This window comes from Carlito syrichta, unplaced genomic scaffold, assembly GCF_000164805.1.
Source record: "Carlito syrichta isolate Samal-C Ts95f unplaced genomic scaffold, Tarsius_syrichta-2.0.1 Scaffold273106, whole genome shotgun sequence".
NCBI lineage: Eukaryota > Metazoa > Chordata > Mammalia > Primates > Tarsiidae > Carlito > Carlito syrichta.
The window spans coordinates 146,345-167,826 of record NW_007217202.1 but is presented as its reverse complement, the minus strand read 5'-3'; the positions used below and the strand labels follow the sequence as shown (position 1 = coordinate 167,826).

Below are 21,482 nucleotides of genomic sequence, written 5' to 3'. Positions count from 1 at the left end.
GGTATTTGTGTACCTGGCCCTGAAAACACCTTTTTTTTTTTTTTTTATCCATTACTTGCACAATTTCTCAGCAGGGTTTCTCAACAGCAGTCTTAGCAGCGTTACTGAGACTTGAGACTAGAAGAGTCTCCATTATGAAGTGCTAGACTGTGCCTCTACCTACTAGATACAGATAGTGGTCCGGTCGTTGTAGAAACCAAAAGTATACTCAGACATTGCCATATGTCTCCTGGGGAGCAAAATGATCCTTAATTGAGAACCACTGGAATAAAACTAAAACATTAGACTTTAGGTTCTGAAGATTTTTATGATCTTATTTGGTGTACTTGCTGTTGGTTCACTGATATTTGTCAAAAGCATATAAACATGAAGAGGCATACTTCTGCAAAGCATACTTTTTAAAGTCTTTTTCAGTATCACATGTTAGAAGTTTAAGAGAAAAAAATGAAGAAATTCATAACTATATTCCTCTTTCACCCATGACACCTAAGTTACTAAAAATTAGGAGTTAAACCTGTGCTTCAGAGATGGAACAAGACATGGGAGGATGAGCAGGAGAAAAGAATTGTTCATATACCACAGTTGGGTGGCACAAAAATAAGCTGTTGGCATCTCCCAGTATTGTTGTAAATATCTCACCAATACATTGCTCAATATAGTTGCTAAGGGTTCAACCTACAATTTTTCAACTACAATAGCACGAAAGGGAATGCATCCAGTAGGAACTGCTCTTCCCATTTTGAATTTTGTGCCTTTTCTGGGGTAGTGCTGCGCTTTTTCATGCTGCTGGGCAGCAGCAGTAAGCTGTAGCTCCCTGTCAGCCATACAACCATGAGGGTAAACGGATGCTCTGCAGTGTCCTATGTTGCAGGTGACTTTGCTCAGCTGTAGGCTAATGCTGGTGTTCTGAGCATGGTTAAGATCGGCTAGGCTGAACTGTGATGTTCAGTCGGTTAGGTGTGTTGTGTGCAGTTTCCACTCGGGATATCTTGAACAGCGGGTTTATCAGAATATAACCCCATTGTTAGCCGAGGAGCATCTGTATTTACAGGCACATCATATTTAAAATAGACTCTCTTGGCATTACTCTAGCTTTTTAACCAATTTAAGAAAGAGTTTTTCAGCCCTGTTGAAAACTGAGTCACGTTCTTATTTAATATAGTGATGTCTTCATGTGCTAGTTCACCGTTTAGACTGTTTTTGCTTACTCCTTTAGACTTCTTATGGCTTCTTTTTTTTTCTTTCTGATACTTCTTACTCAGTGGTGTTTTAGAAATGACTATCATTTTGCCCCGTGGGTATTAATCTAATGCCTTATTTTACACACGATTTTCTTAACTGATGACACCTGTGATTCTGTTATTAGAATGAACCTTGTGAATCTATTTGAAATGCACAGAATTATATCCCTGTTTCTATATCCACAATTACATATAATTTTTAAATTTTGTACAGTTACATATCTGTTTATAAATCAGTAAGGTTTTGTAGGTTTTTTTTTTTTTTAAATCAGGTGACATTAGATAATATTCTCAGAAGTTGTCTTTGGATTTTTTTTTCAGAGATAGAATTTCAAAACAGAATTTATTTTAGAATTGTCAAATGTTTACAAAATATCAAATAGTTAGGTTTCTTGGTAAACTAACACACTCACTAGTGTTTTTATATTTCATAAGTTGGTTGTCAGGTAACTTTCATTTTTACATGTAATTTGATTACTAGTAATATAGAGTAAAACTGCTTGTTTCTTTTCTTATATAGGAGTCAGGGATGTTCATTACCCAAAAATGACAGCTTATGTGATGAAATATGTAAAGTGAAAACTTCGAAACCCCTGTTTCTCCTTTTCTACCACGTCCCCTGTTGGCCTTCTTCCTGAAAGGGAGTGTTAAGAGTCTAGTGTGTCTCAGTTCAGACATTTTCCATTTGAATATTTAGTTACGGTTGCTTCTCTTTTGTCCTCTATCACAGACGGGTTATGATTTTTTGAAAGTGGCTTTTTGAGAGGCAGCTTTTTGGGATTGATTTAACACTTAGTTTTAAATTGTGTATACACATTTCAGAATATAATGAGGCTAATATGTCTATATTTTGTTTTTTTGAAGGCGAGTTTCTTCCCTAATGTGGGAAGTTCGATACATAGAGCATAATACACGAACATTTAATGAGCCTGGAAGCCCTATTGTGAAATCTGCTAAATTTGTGACTGATCTACTTCTACATTTTATAAAGTAAGTTTTTTTTAATACTTAATTATAATAGTTGTAATAATTAATGGCACTATTTTAAGATAAATAGTTAACAACGTAAAATGCCAGTGTAAAATAGAATTTTTATATAAATAATGTCATGTGCTTTCACATAAACAGTTCTTAAAATAGAAAACATGACTGTCTAAAACAGTATTTAGTTCATTTTAGTTCATGAGCTAATAATGATGAAATCATAAAAATTGCATTGTAGTTGTGTTCTACAGTTAAAATAAGAAACATGGATTATTTTCTCAATCCAACTATTAGACAGTAATGTTACTAGTAAAGATTTATTGACCGTGTAATGTGTTATCTAAATTAACTCTTCTCAGCCAGATAATAATCTTATTGGGGGAGAGATCATTATCTGGAATTTTCTGTTGAGGAAACTAATGCTTTTAGAGGTTAATTTGTATAAGGTGGTACAGTAAATGAGTATCTGCCATCGAATTTGAGAACTTTCATCTTAACATTGTATTGCCCTGTCAAGGTTGGGGACAAGTTTTTACGCAGGACACTGAATTTAACTTTCAAGATTCTTCTTCCTTAAGGTGAAGTTTACTTAACTCATTTAATGATCCCATAACAAGAGTGATAGCTACTATGTATGAAGATAGAAACACTTTTCCCTCCGTATCTTAAGGATTTTTTATAGGTGTAGAATGGATTTACCCTGCTGAACTGAAGGCAAAGAAATGAATTATATGTTTTGTACAAAAGACTGCTCTGATTTCATACTAATGTTAGTGTTTATATTGAATAATATTTTTTTTGTTAAGTGATAACAGTGTATTTTTGAAGCTCACTTGGCTGTTATTAGCTTTTTCATTTTTATATAATGGAATTATCCAAGCTTTCTTTTTTCTTATTTTTTTATTTTTTTAAACATTGACAGCTTTATTCTCCTTTCCAAATATAATCTTAAGGTCTCTTTTCCTGGGATTAGTTAGTGTTTTTTACTAAGGAATGTAGATAATTTCAGTATAAGAAAACACCAAACAAAATAAGGTGAACTTTGTGCCCTTTCTCTATCTTATTCTCTAAGAAATTTTTTGCTTTCCAAATGTTTTTGGGATTAATATTGGTATGTCTTTGCTTTTGCTCAGTGAAATTAGTAAGTAAGCGTTAATTATTCTCTCAAGACTGTTCTGTCTATAATTTTATAAATGTTATGTGTATGTACATCTCTTTTCAAAAAGATATGAATCAGAATTACATGATATTGTATATTCCCATTTTAATGAAATAATTTGAATGAAAATCATTTTTACGTTTAAAATAGTCTGTGAAGTTTTTTTTGTATATTCCCATTTTAATGAAATAATTTGAATGAAAATCATTTTTACGTTTATAATAGTCTGTGAAGTTTTTTTGGTTTTGTTTTGAGTTGGGTGGTCTCAGTCCTTCGCCCAGACTGGAGTGTAGTGGAATGATCTCAGTTAACTACTACCTCTGTCTTCTGGGCTCAGGAGATCCTTCCATCTCAGCCTCAGAGTAGCTGGGACTACAGGTATATGCCACCATGCCCAGCTAATTTTTAAAAATTTTTTGTAGAGAAAAGTTCTTGCTATGTTGACTAGGTTTGTCTCAAACTTCTGAGCTCAAGAGATCCTGTCTCAGCCTCCGAAAGTGCTGAGATTATAGGTGTCAGCCACTCTGCTAGCTAATACATTTCTTTCAAATGGTTACTTTGCAAAGCCTTTGAAATCCAGGTTAGTGTAATATTTAAAGCATTTGTATTATATCTCTCTAAAAATAAATCCCTGGCATTTTTTAGATGTATATAACTTGTTAAAGCCTTTTTAGCTGACAGTTTTCAATATGGTGAGTATTCCTTGAAATTTTGATTATTTTACTTTTTAATTGAGTTACTTGACAAAATTTCTAGTAATCAGTATATACAATGATGTAATAAATACTTGGAGACAGACATAATAGTATTTTTACTAAGACAGTATCATCGGATAGATAAATCTGTAAGTAACTATAAAAAAAATCTGTGATAAGTAATACGATTATTGTATGAAAACTTAGATGAGAATAAGGTTTCTTTTAAGTATGATGAGATGACAGGGATTCAGATACAGGGAAGAAGTATGCTAAGCAGACATTATGGACAAGGTAGACACTGACAGGTAGATTCAGAAGAGGATAAATGAAAGGAAGGCCATTCCAGGGATAGGAGTGGCATGGAACAGGAAAGTTTAATGAAGGGTCATTTAAATGGAATGAAGTAGAGAATGCCTGAGTGGAAGGCACAGTTGAGACACAGTGCTGTAAATTTGAGTTGGGGTCACATCGTAGAAGGCCTTGAGTGCCAGTCTAAGGTATTAGAATTTTAAAGTGCGAGCTATGGGATCAAGAGGCTGTTACAAGTATTTTAACATGAGAATAACATATTTTAACTATTCTGTGATAAAAAACATTAATTTGACTGCAATATCTAATATTAATTGATAGAATAGAGACCAAAAAAACATAAATAGCAGATTGGCTGCTGCAGCTAACCAAGTAAGAGGTGGCGAGGGCTTCGTTTATGGAGGGGACAAAGGGACAGATGCCAAGAGATTTTTGAGGTTAGAATTCATAGGACTTGACCACTAACTGGGTTCATAAGGAAAAGGCAAGGGAAGGAATAGTGAAAACTAAAATTCCCATGCTGTAAGAATGGTGTACTGTTAATTTTTAGAAAATAGAAAAAGAAACAGGTTTAGGCATGTGTAATTTTAGGTGATGATAGGATGCTCAGAATAAGAGTCAGGACAGATTATAGGAATTTGAAATTCACTTGCACAGATAAACCGCAAATATATAATGTTATCAGAGCAGAAGGTTTAGTGTCAAGACGGCTAAGGACAAAGTTAGGGAATACCTACATTTAAGAATACAAGAAAGAAGGAACTAGAAGGAGGTGGTATGTTAGCTTGCCCTTGAAGACTGAGGAAAGGAAGAACACAGCAGTGACCTGAGCAAGACTGGCAGGTGAGAATTGGGTTTGGTGTCATGAAGCAGGCCCTGGTGTGAACTCTGCGTAGTGGAAGGGCAGGGCAGGGCAGGATCAGATGTGTGTGCTCAGGGTGCTGGAGTCAGCCAGTGGAGAAGACAAGCCTTCAGCATCAGCTTTCATCTACAGTCTGCTCTCAGGGACAGATTTTAAAGGAACAGGACTCAGGGCTCTAATTAACATTTTCTCCTTGTTATTTAGGGATCAGAGTTGTTATAACGTAATTCCACTTTACAATTCAATGAAGAAGAAAGTTTTGTCTGACTCTGAGGTATGTAATAATACTTCATAATATTACTCTGTGTATATAAAAATGTATACAGTGTAGCTTTCAGGTTAAAGCTGTTGTGAAGATTATTTTTTATTCAGTGCTATGATTAACTTTTTTTTAAATGGCATTCAGAATGTTGTAAATGGGGGGAGACCTTTTAATGAAGCAGTAAAGTGCCACAGCATATACATGACAGCTTCTCCTACGTGCAAAGGAAATAACTGCTAATTAAACAAATACAGAGTATAATAAAACCTAGAATGTTTATGAATCTGATAATTTTCTGCCTCAAAGGAAGAAGAGAAAGATACTGATGTGCCAGGAACATCTACTCGAAAAAGAAAGGTAATTTAGTTTTGGTTTTAGTAAAAGTACTTTATATGAGCATTTTTAAAAACAGATTAAGTGTTACTTTCAAGTTAGTTTCAATCACAAAATGCATGTTTTTCAGAACTAAGTGAATGACTTTTTTTGGAATTATCTAAGACTGCATTAAAAACAAATGTGATTATATTAGTGCTATTTTATTAATATAGTTAAACATTTTTATTTTAGGACCATCAGCCTAGAAGAAGGTTACGTAATAGAGCCCAGTCTTATGATATTCAAGCATGGAAGAAACAATGTCAAGAATTGTTAAATCTCATATTTCAGTGTGAAGATTCAGAGCCTTTCCGCCAGCCAGTAGATCTCCTTGAATATCCGGTAAGTATTTTGAGAATATTTTCTTTATCAGTTTGCTATATCTTATACATGACAGTTGGCTATCTCAGTTAATTTTTCATGATTATAGTTTATTTTTTTATTGCTCTATATGTTTTATTCTTACCTTTTTTGGTTACATACAGAGTCTAAGTTGAACATGTGGTTAAATGGAAGATTCCTGAACTAAGACTCCAAAAGAATTAGGTTGTGGTCGGTGCTCTGTACTTGTCACTTGTGTGAATTAGGACAAGTTACTTAGCTTTTCCATCTTAATCTTTTTTACAATGTCTTTTCTTTCCCACACTAGTTCTGTGAATTTATTTCAGCCATCTAGGAAACAAGAATAATGATTCCAGCTTTCTTTAAGGTTATGGAGATGTAATGAGAATATACAGAATAGGAGAGGGAAATATCTGAGGAACTGATGGCTACGAAATCTCTAGGGCTGATAAAAATTTGGCAAACCTTGATTCTTGAGCAGGATATATAAGAAAAAATCTTTACCTAGAATAATAGTGAAAAAAATCAAAACTTCAAAGACATAAATAAATATGTTAAAAGAGTTGCACAGGAAAAATGGAGGAGACCTGAGACTGTGCTCCAGCCCACTCACGTTGCCAAGGTGGAACTGCGGCTCAGCTTTCCAACGTATGTCACTGTTTATACGCCTAAAGACAAAGACACCTTTATATAGACAAAGCAGAGCAAGAACTCGCATCTCTTATATTCTGTGCACCACAGTTACAGGTGATATTCTTAGGCAATAAGCAAATGAATTTTTATATAAAGTAGCTCACTCTTCAAGCTTAGAGGGAAAATATGAGAATGCAGTCATCTCTTAAATACTAAATATAATGAGAACAATATTTAACAAATAATGAGAACATATTTAGAACCTGTCCTTCTGCCAGCTATAAATGTATTAGAGGACAAAGTAGTAGAAAACAATATAAATTTTAATTTAATCTCTTGCCTTTCTGGTCCTCTTTGATGGAAATGAGTGAGTGTGAGAGTGTTTACTGTCACAGAGGAGAAAACTTTGGATAATCTGCTTTTTATATTTAGGAATTAACTATAAATTAACGATCAGCCTTACTTTAGTGGAGTATTTAAGGCAGAGCATGGACTTTTTTTATATGAAAATACTAGTTCACATTTTTAGTGTAATCATATATTCAAAGCAAGTTGTTAAGAGTTAAGCTCTTCAATGCAAATTAACGTGCTAAATATTCGACTCCATTGTTTTATTCAGCAGAGGTGTGTGGAGCAGCAACTGTGTACTGTACTGAGTAGTGAAAGCCCAGGATGTAAGCCCTTCAAAATTAAGTGTTTCACATAAATACATTTAAAATGTAACCAACATTTTGCAAAACATTTTTTTAAAGTATGTAATTTGTATATTTTTCCCAGATCTATAAAGTCTGTGAAGCCAATGAATGCCATAATATTAAGTAACCTACAGACTGTCAAAGTAGCTACTCTAAGAGTGGAGATGTTGGACATGGTTCGGCTGGTTTTATAACTACTGTTTTTTGGGCTTTTTTTTTTTTTTTTTTTGCAACCATCTTAGAATCTGGAGTGCAACATTTAGAATATCTTTCTTAAAATGACAGTAGTCTTTTAGTAAGTCATTTAGAGCAGGTTTGATAATACATAAGGTAGATTGAACTATGCATAGTACACCGTTTTTGCCAAAATCAAAAAACTGTTAGGTCATACTTTGTGTGGCTTTATAAAGTGTCTCTGAAGTCATTTTTATGTGAGACATTTAAAAAATGGTCAAAGGTAGTATAATTGAACTTCTGCTTCTGGGAAAATGAAGTAGACATGCTTTTTCTTAATCCACCTACTAAGTAGAAATAAAAATTGTAAATGCTATATACAAAGCAAGATTCTGAAAGGTGGAGGCAAGAAGACAGATTGGGCACTTTAGGACTGACACTACCTAGTGAGTTCCTTTACTTTGCTTTGCTTTTTGCTGTATATATTCTAATCTGGATACTGGAGAATACATCAACCTAGAAATAGCAGTGTACACTGACCAGGAAAACCTGCTGTCTCTAGCTAAAGGACCAGGAAGAAGGTAGCCCAGCAGTACAGCAAACCTATAGACAATAAGTGCTCTACTCTGGCCAAATACCACGGAAAACACTGTGGGCCCATCCCTCTCCCACCAGCAGAAGCCAGTGGAGAGTCACCCTCACTAACCTCAAATACCTGTCGGACCATGCAAGGATCCTGGACCTTCACCACCTGGAATGAAGTGGTGCCTCTTCTCCATCCTCACTGGGGCTTCAGTGGAGACCTAGTGGAGACTCCGGACTTTTTGCCACCCTTCAGGGCTAGAAAAGCCCCACCTAGTGTCACTGGAGGCCACGTAAGGAGCAGCAACAAGAAATCCCCTCGCCTAATTGGGATCCAAGCCGCTTAGTAAGGAGTCTGAACTCCAGCAGTTCCTTTGCAGCAGTAGCCAGAGGGTGCTCCCCATTCCTTGAGTGTCAACTGAGACTGAGCGGAGAACCTGGACTTATACCCTCACCCGGGGTAGCGAGACATTGCCTCCCGTTCCTCCAGCCCCCCAAAGTGGTGTATCAGAGGAAGTTGGCCGAAACATGAGATTTGTTTTCAAAGATCCATTCTTGTGCCCGAAATGTGCAGGTTTCAGTTGAAAATCACTTGCCATACTGAGAACTAGGAAGATCTCAGCCTGAATGATAAAAGATAACAGAAGCCAACACTGAGATAATACAGATGTTATCTGAAAAGAATTTTTAAATAGCATCGTAAAAATGCTTGGACAATAAAAAAAAACTTACTTGAAGTCAATTTAAAAAATTTAAAAACTGCAAAGTCTCAGCAAAGAACTGGAAAACTAGATGGAAATAGTAGAACAAATTAAAACTCAGTGTAGAACAGAAGAATCGGTGAACTTTAAAATTTTTAAAAAGAGGAGAGGTTTCTGTGATTCACTTGAACTGGTAAAATGTTACACTGTTTGCTTCCATTAAACACAGTTTTCAATTGAAGCAAAAAGCACAGCATTGTCTAGGAAAGGTGTCTCTCCCCCTCCCTCCCTCTCTCTTCCTCCCTCCCTCCCTCCTCCCCGTTTCTGTCTCTTGGCTCAGGTCATCCTTCCACTTTAGCCTTCCAAGTAGCTGGAACTAGGCGTATGCCACCATGCCCGGCTAATTTTTTGATTTATTGTAGAGATGAGGTGTCTCCATGTTGCCCAGGTTGGTCTCAAATCCATGGGCCCCAGCAGTCCTCTTGCTTCTGCCTCCCAAAGTGCTGGGATTACAGGTGTGAGCCACTACAGCTGGCCTAATTGAAAGCTTTCAAAAACAAAATCGCCAGTCCCAGATGGCTTCACTGGAGAATTCTATCAAATATTTAAAATCTTGAACACAAATTATATAGTATTTAACACAAACTCTACATGATCTTTTCCAGAAGATAGAAAAGGAATACTTCCCAACTCATTCTATGAAGCCAGTATTACACTAATATCAAAACCAAACAAAAACAGTACAAAGGAAGAAAATGTAAAAATTATTAACAGAACAACAGCAAATCCTACTTGCTGTTGTTCTGTTTATATATATATAATTATATGAGAATGAGTGCATGCCATAACCAAATGATAAGGATGTAAGAATGGTTCCATATTCAAAAACGAATCCATGCAATTTAATCATATTAGCAGACTAAAGAAGAAAAATCACATGATCATGTCAATACAGAGGAAACATTTGAAAAAATTTCACACCTGTTTTAGATATGGTCTGCAAAGGTAGTGGGGCTACAGGAGGGAATGAAATGAGGCTTGGAAGCAAGAAGTTTATTATACTTACAGGTCCCAGAATGGAAAGAAATTCACCACATTGCTCAGGTGACAGATAGGAATTAGAAAAATGCTTAGAAACCCTTCATTGGGGTTTCTGCAGGAAATGCAAGGCAGGTTATAGTATTGGCTACTTTGAATAATTCCAGTAGGCTCTGTGGCGTAGGGATGGTCTCTCGTGTGATTCTAGTCCAGAGTTGGTTTTGGGCAGGGAGATGTTGGTTTAATGTATAAGAGTTAGAAAAGGAGGTGGTTGAGGTATACGTGGGACTCATTGGTTTGTATATGAAAGACATGTTCTCAGTGGAGCTTTTTGCTACCTCAGAGAATTGGCAAGCCCTGGAAGGGGTGGTCTTTCCCTATGTCTGTGAGGCTCCTAAATATCAGCACATCATTGTCCCTGTGATGAATAGATGCCAAATAGACAAATACAGAATCTGAAAAGAGAACAGTATTCATGATGAAAACTCTTAGGAAAACTAGGAATAAAGGGGAACTTATACGACTTGGAAAAGAGTATAAAAGTTTTCTAGAAGACACCTGCAGGCAGCCTCCTGCTTACTGGTGGCAAACTGAGTGCTCTCCCCCTAAGACTGAGAATGAAGGAAGAATGTCCACCCTCACCTCTGCTATTTGGCACCGTATTGGAAATTCTAGCCAGTGAAGTAAGGCATGAAAATTGCACAGAAGGCATGAAATTTGTAAAGGCTGTCATTCTGTCTTATATTATGCCTTTTTTGCCTTGTGGCCAAACATATTTGGTCATAATTTAACCTTGATGGTGCAAAGCCAAGCGGTTAAACTTCAGAAGTATACTTACATGCCGAGGGACTGTTGAAAAGATGCGGTTCTCTTGCCCCTTCTAAAATATACTATATTCTGATACTTTTAGAATTGCACACCATATCTGGTAATTTTCTGTGACTCTTCCACTTTCACTTGTCTGTTTTCATTGCTTGCAATATGTTGCCTTATTTTATACACAGTGGACTAGGTGCAGGCTTTGGTTGGGTAATTTTACTTTTCGGTAGAATGAAGTACGTAGACTTTGGGATGACTTTTCATTTACAATTCTTCATTGCTGTGAAGCTCCCAATTGTACTGAGGTTGAGGTTACTAAACTCAGATATAAATGCATAAATGAGATGTTGGCATACTTTCACTCTTGTTTATTTTTAAATGTTTAAGTTATAGTTGTGTTTCAATGAGACAGCAACCTTTAGAATTTACAGGTATTATAAAGTTTGGGAGGTTTTTACATAAAACTTACATTTTCGTTATAGAGCTGAGTTTTTGTTTGTTTTTGGAGTCAGGGTCTCACTCTGTCACCCAGGCTCAAGGACAGTGGCACTATCATGGTTCTGCAACCTCATATTCCCTGCACTTAGGTGATCCTTCTGCCAGAGCCTTTTGAGTAGTTGGGACTATAGGCGTGTGCCATCACACCCAGCTGTTTTTTGTATTTTTTTTGTAGAAACAGGTCCCGCTATATTGCCTAGGTTGTTCTCAAACTCCTGGGCTCCAGCAGTCCTTCCACCTCAGCCTCCCATAGTGCTTGGGTTATAGGCGTGAGCTACTGTACCACGGACCAATAGAGCTGTTTTTATTACTGTGTTAAAATTCCTTTTTCAACACAACTTCACCTTTCCTCAAACCCCCAGAGAAAAAGAATAAATTATATGTTTTTGAATGAGAAAATTATTGTTGGTTGCAAGAAAAGGGAGAAATTTGAAATAAATAAAAGTTATTAGAAAAAAAGGGAGCCTTAATAAGGGAAACAAGTAATGATTAATAGTTTTAGGACTTTCACTTATCAAAAATTCTGTATGAATTCCTGTGCTGAGAACCTTTGTGGTAATAATTATATGTTTTCTCTCTCCTAGGACTACAGAGACATCATCGACACTCCAATGGATTTTGCTACTGTTAGAGAAACTTTAGAGGCTGGAAATTATGAGTCACCAATGGAGTTATGCAAAGATGTCAGACTTATTTTTAGTAATTCCAAAGCATACACACCAAGCAAAAGATCAAGGGTATATGATTACATTGTTTCGTTTTATGCTTAAACTAAGTTAGAAAACTATGTTAAATAGCTAAATGTTGCTTTTACTTAAAATTTAGATCAAAATTAACTCTTATGTTCTTAATGTCCTAGTAGAGGTAGCAATTTATACCTTCCTACTCAGCTCCTTGTATGGAATAACTTGATGTCATTCTTTGATATTTGGAAATGATTGCTTTTCTTGAAATAGTGTGGTTGAATATATATCATACATGAATTGTCCTGGTGTGTACTAGAGCCATCTAGTCCAGCTTAATTTGTCCAGCTATTTTATGCATTTATAGAGAGGCGCATTTTTGTGAATGATTTACAAAAATAAGTAAAAATTTAAATATCATTTTACTCTCTTCAGTCAGATATGGCATCACAAAGTGATAGGTAGCAATGAAATAAGAAGGAATAGATGGTAGCCGTAGGTAGCAATAGAAAACAGATTCAAACCCCCTGGGATACTTTTAGTATGACAGAATTAACAAATGAGTTTTGTCTGTATGAGCCATTTGAATTTAGAACAGTACTTTTCTTTAAGAATCTCAGGCCAGGCTCAGTGGCTCAGCCTGTAATCCCAGCACTTTGGAAGGCCAAGGTGAGTTGATTGCTTGAGCCCATGGGTTCGAGACCAGCCCAGGCACCTTGGCGAGACCTCGTCTTTACAATAAATCAGAAATTAGCCAGGCGCAGTAGTCGTGCGCTTGTAGTTCCTGTTAAGTAGTCGTGCGCTTGTAGTTCTGCTAAGGCAGAAGGATTGCCATTGCACTCCAGCTTGGGGGACAGAGTGAGACTCAAACAAAAGAATCTCAAAGCCTGGAAGATTCCTAATCTAAAAACAAAGATAATTTAATTATAAAAGTGCTCTTTCATCAAATGATTTTAAAAAAAGGAATATGAAAAGCAATATTTAAATTTTAAAAATGTGTTTCTAGAAAAAGATTGATTGATTGAGTCAATCTCATTCTGTCCATCTTAGGGATCTGCTGGACTCTGGCCATCCTTCTACCTCTGTCTTCCAAGTGGCTGGGACTACAAGCATGCACCACCACACCCGGCTAATTATTTGATTTCTTGTAGAGACGAGGTCCTACCATGTTGCCCAGGCTGGTCTCAAACTCCTGGGCTCAGGCAATTATCTCATCTGGGCCTCCCAAAGTGCTGGGATTACAGGTGTGAGCCACCGTACCCAACGTAGAAAAATATTTAAATTATATTATTTATTTAACAAAAGTATTTTCTTTTGAGCAATGTTTGAGCACAGTGTTGTTTGTTTTTTCCCACAGATTTACAGCATGAGTTTGCGCCTGTCTGCTTTCTTTGAAGAACACATTAGTTCAGTTTTATCAGATTATAAATCTGCTCTTCGTTTTCATAAAAGAAATACCATAACCAAAAGGAGGAAGAAAAGAAACAGAAGCAGCTCTGTTTCCAGTAGTGCTGCATCAAGGTATTTAATTTCTTCCACCAACTGATCTGTAACTGTCATCTAAATGTAGCACTTGGTGTTTTTTAATACTTCCTTTACTATTCCCTATATTGCAGAATGATATATTTGACATGCAAGTTCCTATGGTGTGGAGGATTTTTAATCTTTTAACTAAAGCTATACTAGTGTAAGTGCTTAAATTCAAACTGCTAAACCTATACAGTAAAACAGCATTTTTAGGATAGTGATGGCATCATGCTTTCCGTCATATAACTTTAGCATTTGCAGCAATCCTTCACTAAATATTCACTGTCAAAGGCTCACAACCATATGAAATTCACTACAAATCTCATATTTTAACATATTTCATAATAGTACAAATACTGAATTCAACAGTATTATAAAACCGTGTTTTTATTCATTCACCAGAGCTATAAGAATGACTAACAGTACTATTTTATTTGCAGCCCTGAAAGGAAAAAAAGGATCTTAAAACCGCAGCTAAAGTCAGAAGTCTCTACCTCTCCATTCTCTGCATCTACACGACCGGTACCACCGAGGCACAATGCTCCCCAGATAAATGGTAAAACAGAGTCTAGTTCTGTGGTTCGAACCAGAAGCAACCGAGTGGTTGTAGACCCGGTTATCACTGAGCAACCATCTACTTCTTCAGCAGCAAAGACTTTTGTTTCAAAAGCTAATACATCTGCAATGCCAGGGAAAACAAGTAAGCTTCAGTTACCATTTCTAAATTGAAGTATGTGATGATTTTTTTTTATTTAAGCTTTTACTTTGCCAAATGAAATATACCGGGTTTTAGTAATTTCCAGCAGGCACTGTTGTTTTTGCCTTTTTAATTTTTTTTCCTTTTTAAAAAAGAATTGTCTTTAATTAAAACAAAAAAGGGAAAACGAGGTTTAGGTCAGTATAGACTAAGGCTTAAAAATGGCAATTCTGATCCAGACTACAATTTAAATCTCAGGACCTAGACTTGTTAGCAGTTTGCCAAGACTTACCTTCATAATCTGGGAGTGACAGGACAGCATTTAGAACACCTGAAACTATTAAGAGTTTCTAATTGGATAGACCTTTTTCCTACTGGAAAGTAGATTTCCTAGGGAAACTTTAAACATCCTTCAGGTTTTGTCCTCTGAGCTAATTCAAATAATTCGGGTTAGAAATGCTCTCATTGATTTTTTGGTTTTCAGTTCAGCAGGTTTTACCTTTGAATCTTTTTCATTTCTTTGTTTTAGTATTAGAGAATTCCATGAAACATTCCAAAGCCTTGAATACTCTTCCAAGTCCTGGTCAATCCGGTTTTAGTCATGGCACTAGGAACAATTCTGCAAAAGAAAACATGGAAAAGGAAAAGCCAGTCAAACGTAAAATGAAGTCTTCTGTGCTCTCAAAGACATCCACTCTTTCAAAGTCATCAGCTGTCATCGAGCAAGGTAAAGTATTATTTGTATCTTTCAAGATAAAGTAGATCTTTTCTACAGTGTTGCTTTTGTTGGAGTTAGCATTTGTATTCACTTTTAAGGTTGCCCACTTAAAAATCACACAGCTTGTATTGGTTGATAAATTTAGTTGGTTCATTTAGCATCCTTTGATTTGCAGCTTTGTGTCAAAAGCTGACTTGTCATTAAATTTTAAAAGATAAGAAAAACTCACTATGTGGAAATAAAAAATTCTAAAATTAAAAGCTGTTAATGTTGTAAATTAAATAGTTTCTAACTTCATTATTAAAAACCTAAAGAAGTATGTCCTCAAAGTTTAAACTAGATTAGCTATAGCTAACCCAGTGTAATATTTTTCACTTTCTGGGAAAAATGTTCAAGTTGTTATTGGATCACAGAATGCATCGTTGACCTTTACTAAATAATAATGTGTTGGTGTTGCCTACGTTCAGGCCTCTGTTGTAGAATACGACTTTTGACCCCTTACAGTTGCGCTTCCAAGTTCTTTCAGCCGCACATTTTTGTTGTTGTCATGTTTGAAGGACAGAGAAACAAAATAAAACATACTCCACAACGTGTCAAAATAATATCGATTCTTGGCAGCGGGCAGCCCCAAATAGGCGTTTTGTATCATGATTTTACAAGCGGGTCTAAGACAGTTTCTTGGCATCGGGATCTACCCACCTGCAGACAAGATTAAAACTGGGGTGTCGTCCTTGCCAGCTCACCAGCAACCACGTCTACTCGTTTTTGTTGTTTCTCCTCCCGTCTCGTCTCTGGAAACTTTCCCCTCTCTGCATGCTCGCTGGCAGGGTCTTGGCCAGGCCTACGTGATCCCTTGCCTGGACCACTCTCAGCTTCCCGGCTCCGCTTCTGCCTCAGCTCTCAGCTCTTTCATGCACGGCCCAGCTGCCCCGCGGTAGCCACAGTGATCTTTTTGATTATTTCCCTGCACCACATGTGCATGAGCGCATGTGCATGAGCGCATGTGCATGAGCCCATGTGCACGAGCACATGTGCACGCAGAGAATTACCCTGCTTCCTTGCCCTCAAATATCATACGTGGAATCGAATCCTAATTTTCTTGCCTTTTACACGAGACTTTCCGTTGCTTGATTCTTGCCTAACAGTCCAGGTCTCCATGCCCCTTTCCCCCCTTTCTTACCCCAACCATCTGAAACCACTGGGAAATCCCTGAATATCTTGGTCCCTTTCTTCCTTTTTTAGGATGGCTTTGTCCTCCTACTTGAATGGTTTCCTGTCACCTTTGACTTCTCACTGGAAATGCCTTCTTCAGGAAGGCTTCTCCTGGCTTCTTTAGGCACTTCCTTCTTTATGTTTCCAGAACACCTTGTTCATTACTTTTTGTGCTGCTTATAATGATGATAGAGTTATTTTTTTTTTTTTACATTTCTCTGTCCTCTGGGTTCTTGTGTTTAATTCTTTTTTTAATCACCATTATATAATGGATAATAAGTGTTTGGATAAACAAGTAAATCACTTTGCAAATAAGTGTTGTAAATTTTTTGATCTGAACTGAATTTAGAGTTTTAAATAATATATTGGCCTTACTTCTTTCATTCCTGAGTCCTAGAGAAATCACATGTGTATGGTTCTGGCATTATGATAGGGGAAGTCTTGTCTCAGGGCCTATTTGATTCATAATTTTTGAGTATTACAAACAGGAGTACCAGTATAGTATAGAAATATGATACTCTAGTAAACAGATCATTAACAGTGATTGGAGTAATATGTTTTATTTACCCCCATTGTATTCAAAAAGTCACCATTTCAACATGTACTCCATATTTTTAAATGTATACTGTTTCAATATTTATTTATTTATTTATTTATTTTGAGTTGGAGTCTCACTCTGTCGCCCAGACTGGAGTGCAGTGGCTGCTCCCGGCCACCGCAGCCTCGACCTGCTGGGCTCTGGCGATCCTTCCGCCTCAGCCTTCCGAGTAGCCGGAATTACAGGTGCGCGCTACCACGCCCAGCTAATTTTTTGATTTATTGTAGAGATGAGGTCTCGCTGCCCAGGCGGGTCTCGAACCCGTGGGCTCAGGCAATCCACTCACCTCAGCCTCCCAAAGGCACGGGATTACAGGCTGAGCTTTAATGACAAATTTAATTTCTCAGTTGCATAAGTGCTTTTCAAGTGCTCAGGACCGCCTGGTTAGTGACTGCCTTACTGGACAGCGCCGATCCTGAGCAGAGGTGTTGAACCTTTTAAAACTTTTAAACTTCTGGCTTCTTTTTAAGAAAGCTGCGTTAGTTTTTAACCCTTTTAGGTTATATATTGCTTTTGTAACTTTGATAGGACCCAGAGGCCTTTCCGCCAGAAAAATGCACATGGGAACATTCACACCATTTCAAGGGATTCATGGAGCCCCTGAGGCCCGTCTCTAGAACTTCTACAGTGGGTGCATGTCCTGGTAGACCTCTTGTCTGTAGTCACAACGTAAGACAGAGATACGCGGGATCCTTAGGCAGCTTAAGTGTTATCCCGTGGTGGGAATGACGAACTACTGGATGGCCATACCCACGTTTCTTCTCTTACCACCGCCCCCTACCAACACACACACACTTGTGGAACCTTAATCTAAAGATAGATACATTCGTTTGAGGGTCAGGGAATGAGGGCTTTGCCTTTTCCTTCTGTTACTGGACCACGTTTTTCTTGTTACTCACAAGGTACAATTCAAACCTGTGACCATTATAAAGAAGGATTCTCTTTAAAAGCAATTTCCATGTGGGTTTTTTTTTTTTTTTTTTTAATATTGCATCACAAATCACCCACCATAATAAAAAATACGTCAGAACTTTGGGAGAAAAAAAGGAGTAACTAATAGTTTGTGTATGGCATCTTTTTCCTTCATCTGTGAGGGTCATAGCATTTTCTTTCACCACGGAGTAGCTGTTTATAATCTCTAGATGTTACAGATTTTGAATTTGACCGCCAGTATTTTCCCTTTTTTTAAAAATTAAGCATAATGGCCTTTATCATGGAGTTTGTTCCAAAGGGGTTTTAATCATGATAATGGTGGCACAGTTGTGGCTTTGATACATCCAGTCAGTATTCCTTATGATTATAAATGTTATTTGCCATTCAGTGGCATTTGCCATTCAGTGGCATAAGGAGATGGGGGTAGGACTGTTCAAAGGGACTTTGAAGGAAAACTGCCACTTAGTTGCTTTTTAATCTTCTTTAAACGGTTCCGGGAACAAAGTCTGTGACCAAGAGTCACTTATTTGTACTCTTTTGGATAGGATAAATGAGGAATGTCAATGCCATGGTTGTTTTTACAGAGAATAATAAATTATTCCAGCACGTGTGCTCCCAAGCCCCTTTCCTAGGAGGATTGCCAGAGAGGAGCCTTTGTATTTTTGGGGAATGTAAGGAAATATTCAGTTTGTAAATTCTTTGCTGGTGTCAGAGAAGTTACTGTCAACAGTGAAAGGGGATCAGATAAGAGAATTGTTCCAGTTTTGATGGTTCTCTTGTTCTTCCTTTTTGAGAAAGTGATTAGAGGAAAAGTAGAGGAGTAATCAGTTTGTTTATTCAGATTACCAAGGTAAAAATGTATAGATTTTATACTGAGACTATTTCCATAATTGAGCTGCTTGAACGTAGGAATGCAGAAAAACCTTGTGTTTCATGAGTTAACCGTATACAAATAAACATGGTCATTTTGTGTAATGGAGGCAATGCTGTCATACATTAGAATGTGTATTAATGGTATTAGGAGTAAGAAACCGTGGCTAATTCCACCTGTCATCAGTTGCAACATTAGCCTAGGTGACAGTTGACTCTAAGCGTCACTACTATGAGGTCATTAAAAATCATCTGTGAGTTTTCATTAGTAGACGAATAATGCCATTCAACTGTTAGCTTTTTTGAGGTTCTTTGTGTCATTTTATTAAAGCAGTTTGGCCTATGTCATCACATGTAAGTGTACCAGTGGTCTTATTAGCAGGTTTTCTGAGGGACAGACAGCACAGTAGTTCCACGTCTTAAGCACGCTGTTGTTCCCTTGCAGGCGAGTGTAAGAACAACGCTCTAGTGCCAGGAGCTGTTCAAGTAAATGGCCACGGAGGACAGCCATCCAAACTTGCAAAGAGGGGACCTGGGAGGAAGCCCAAGGTGGAAGTCAATGCCAACAGCAGTGAAGTCATACACAAGAAGCGGGGCAGGAAACCCAAAAAGCTGCAGTATGCCAAACCGGAAAATTTGGAGCAAAATAACACGCATCCCATCAGAGATGAGATGGCTCCTTCTTCCACGTGCAATTTTCTTTCTGAAACGAACATCATAAAGGAGGATTTGTTACAGAAAAAGAGTCGTGGAGGCAGAAAGCCCAAAAGGAAGATGAAGACACAAAAGCTAGATTCAGATCTCCTAGTTCCTGCCAGTGTTAAAGTGCTAAGGAGAAGTAATCGGAAAAAGACAGACGATCCCATGGATGAGGAGGAAGAGTTTGACGAACTCAGAGGCTCTGAGCCCCACATGAGAACTAGAAACCAGGGTCGAAGGACGGCTTTCTACAACGAGGATGACTCTGAAGAGGAGCAGAGGCAGCTGCTGTTCGAAGACACCTCTTTGACCTTCGGGACTTCCAGCAGAGGACGGGTCCGAAAGTTGACTGAGAAAGCAAAGGCGAATTTAATTGGTTGGTAACTCGAACCAAAAGATTTTGCGTCAAAGTCCATAAAGCAGGTACAGTTAAGGGTTAAGTAGAACCAAGGCTTCTGCTTCCTTGCTGCTATGGTGGGGAATGTTATAATTTGATTTGCAAAAAAAAAAAAAAAACAAACTTACAAGACACTTCACTTCTTTAAATGAATATATATATATAAATATACATATATATTTTAAATGTTTGCTATTTATTGCCCTTAGATAGGTTATGCATTTCCACATTCACTTCATTCACTGTTCATAAGAAATTGAGGACCTATAATGAATTCCTGATTTATTTATGGAAAAGACAGTTCTGCTATAGTCTCAAGGAGCATAATATTCCTAGTGATAGATCATTTCATGTTAAAATGAATTATTTTTGACCAAGCAAGGTACATTTCTGTTGATACAGAAGTCATGCCCCTAGGAAGACAGATGTTACACAGAGTAGCAGTGAATTAAGAAGTCTGTTTTCTCTGAAGATACATGTAAAATGTCCACCATCTGATACCCTTAAAAGTTTAATTTTTATTATAGAAAGGTCATCTAAAAAATGTCCAGAGGAGGCTTTTGCTTTATTCCATTTCTGCCAAACGTAAGAGAAAATGTACTGATGAAAAGGAAACATATCCACATTGGAAAACATTGACTGTCTAATTTTTCAGACCTTGATTCTTATATCAATCACTCAATCTCTGTTTATTGTGCCAAAGACTGAGAATCAGTGCAGTGGAAAAAGCCTGTTTTTGACTGTCAGGACAGCATACACTTTTCAATATTGGAAAAGCTATATATTCTAAAGAGCAAGTTATTAAAGAGTTATGCTGAGCTATATCTTTTTTTGGTACTAATAGTAGAAAATAATGCACTGGTGGGTCCTTTGACAGAGATGTTTTAGAGAAAATGTTTAAGTGGTTAAAGGATTCAAGGAAAATACAGGAAGAAAGGTATGGGATTTGATGTTTACTTATTGATCTGGATTAATGTCATTTCTAAACTTTAGACATATCTAATAGGCTAAAATGACTTGCAAAGAAGCGTGTCTGTGTGTGTATGTGTATATATTGAAATATGGGTATAATTAAATATATATACAAACACATACTTATATACTATTACCCAGGTATAAATTCTTTTTTCAGGATTTTTTTAGATAGTGGTAGAATAAAAATAATTTTAAAATGTCATACTTTATAGTTTAATTTTAAGGGGAAGATTGGTTATTTTCAATTATTAAAGGTTAAAATAGGCCAAATCACTTTTTATGCAATCATGTTTTATACAGTGGTCTCATTGCACATTGTGTTTTTTCTGCACTTTTTACGGTATCCTTATCACGCTGGTATGTCAATATACACCCTAAAGAAAAACTCCATTTAATGATTGTGCCTTGTATTCTATTATTTTTTGCATCATTAGTAAAATTAAGTTGTCTATTGTAAATGATAACTATATGACTTAGGAGAATGTATTGCTATATGTACTGCTATGGAAAAGGAAAGCAGTTATTTATTTGTTTATGGTACAGTTAGTTATTTTATACCTTAAAACCAACATAAATACCATTTCTATTGTTTAAAAATTATTGTCCATTTTTTAGAAAGTTTAAAGGATGTAGTATTTTCTGAGGACTGGTATGGTACAAAAATGTAACCAAAATTTCCAGATACTACATTTTTAAAAAGCAAGGATGAGGAAAACATGTATCAGCATGACCCTAATGTAGAAAATAAAGTCTGCGATTGACCCTTGGCAAAATACATCACACAATGATTTCTTTACTTAT

General features: G+C 36.8%; 1 protein-coding gene across 1 annotated transcript in view; it reads left to right on the top strand.

Annotated features, from left to right (window-relative positions):
* The window catches only part of PHIP (pleckstrin homology domain interacting protein), a 100,159-nt gene extending 80,334 nt beyond the window's left edge, over window positions 1–19,825 (top strand). Inside the window, exons 26-34 of the mRNA XM_021709676.1 lie at window positions 2,106–2,231; window positions 5,458–5,527; window positions 5,822–5,872; window positions 6,083–6,232; window positions 11,957–12,109; window positions 13,413–13,576; window positions 14,023–14,282; window positions 14,809–15,006; window positions 19,056–19,825. Coding sequence (XP_021565351.1) covers window positions 2,106–2,231; window positions 5,458–5,527; window positions 5,822–5,872; window positions 6,083–6,232; window positions 11,957–12,109; window positions 13,413–13,576; window positions 14,023–14,282; window positions 14,809–15,006; window positions 19,056–19,693 — 1,810 coding nt within the window. The 3' untranslated portion in view covers window positions 19,694–19,825. The remainder of the gene's footprint in view (window positions 1–2,105; window positions 2,232–5,457; window positions 5,528–5,821; window positions 5,873–6,082; window positions 6,233–11,956; window positions 12,110–13,412; window positions 13,577–14,022; window positions 14,283–14,808; window positions 15,007–19,055) is intronic.
* The last annotated feature ends 1,657 nt before the right edge of the window (window positions 19,826–21,482 follow it).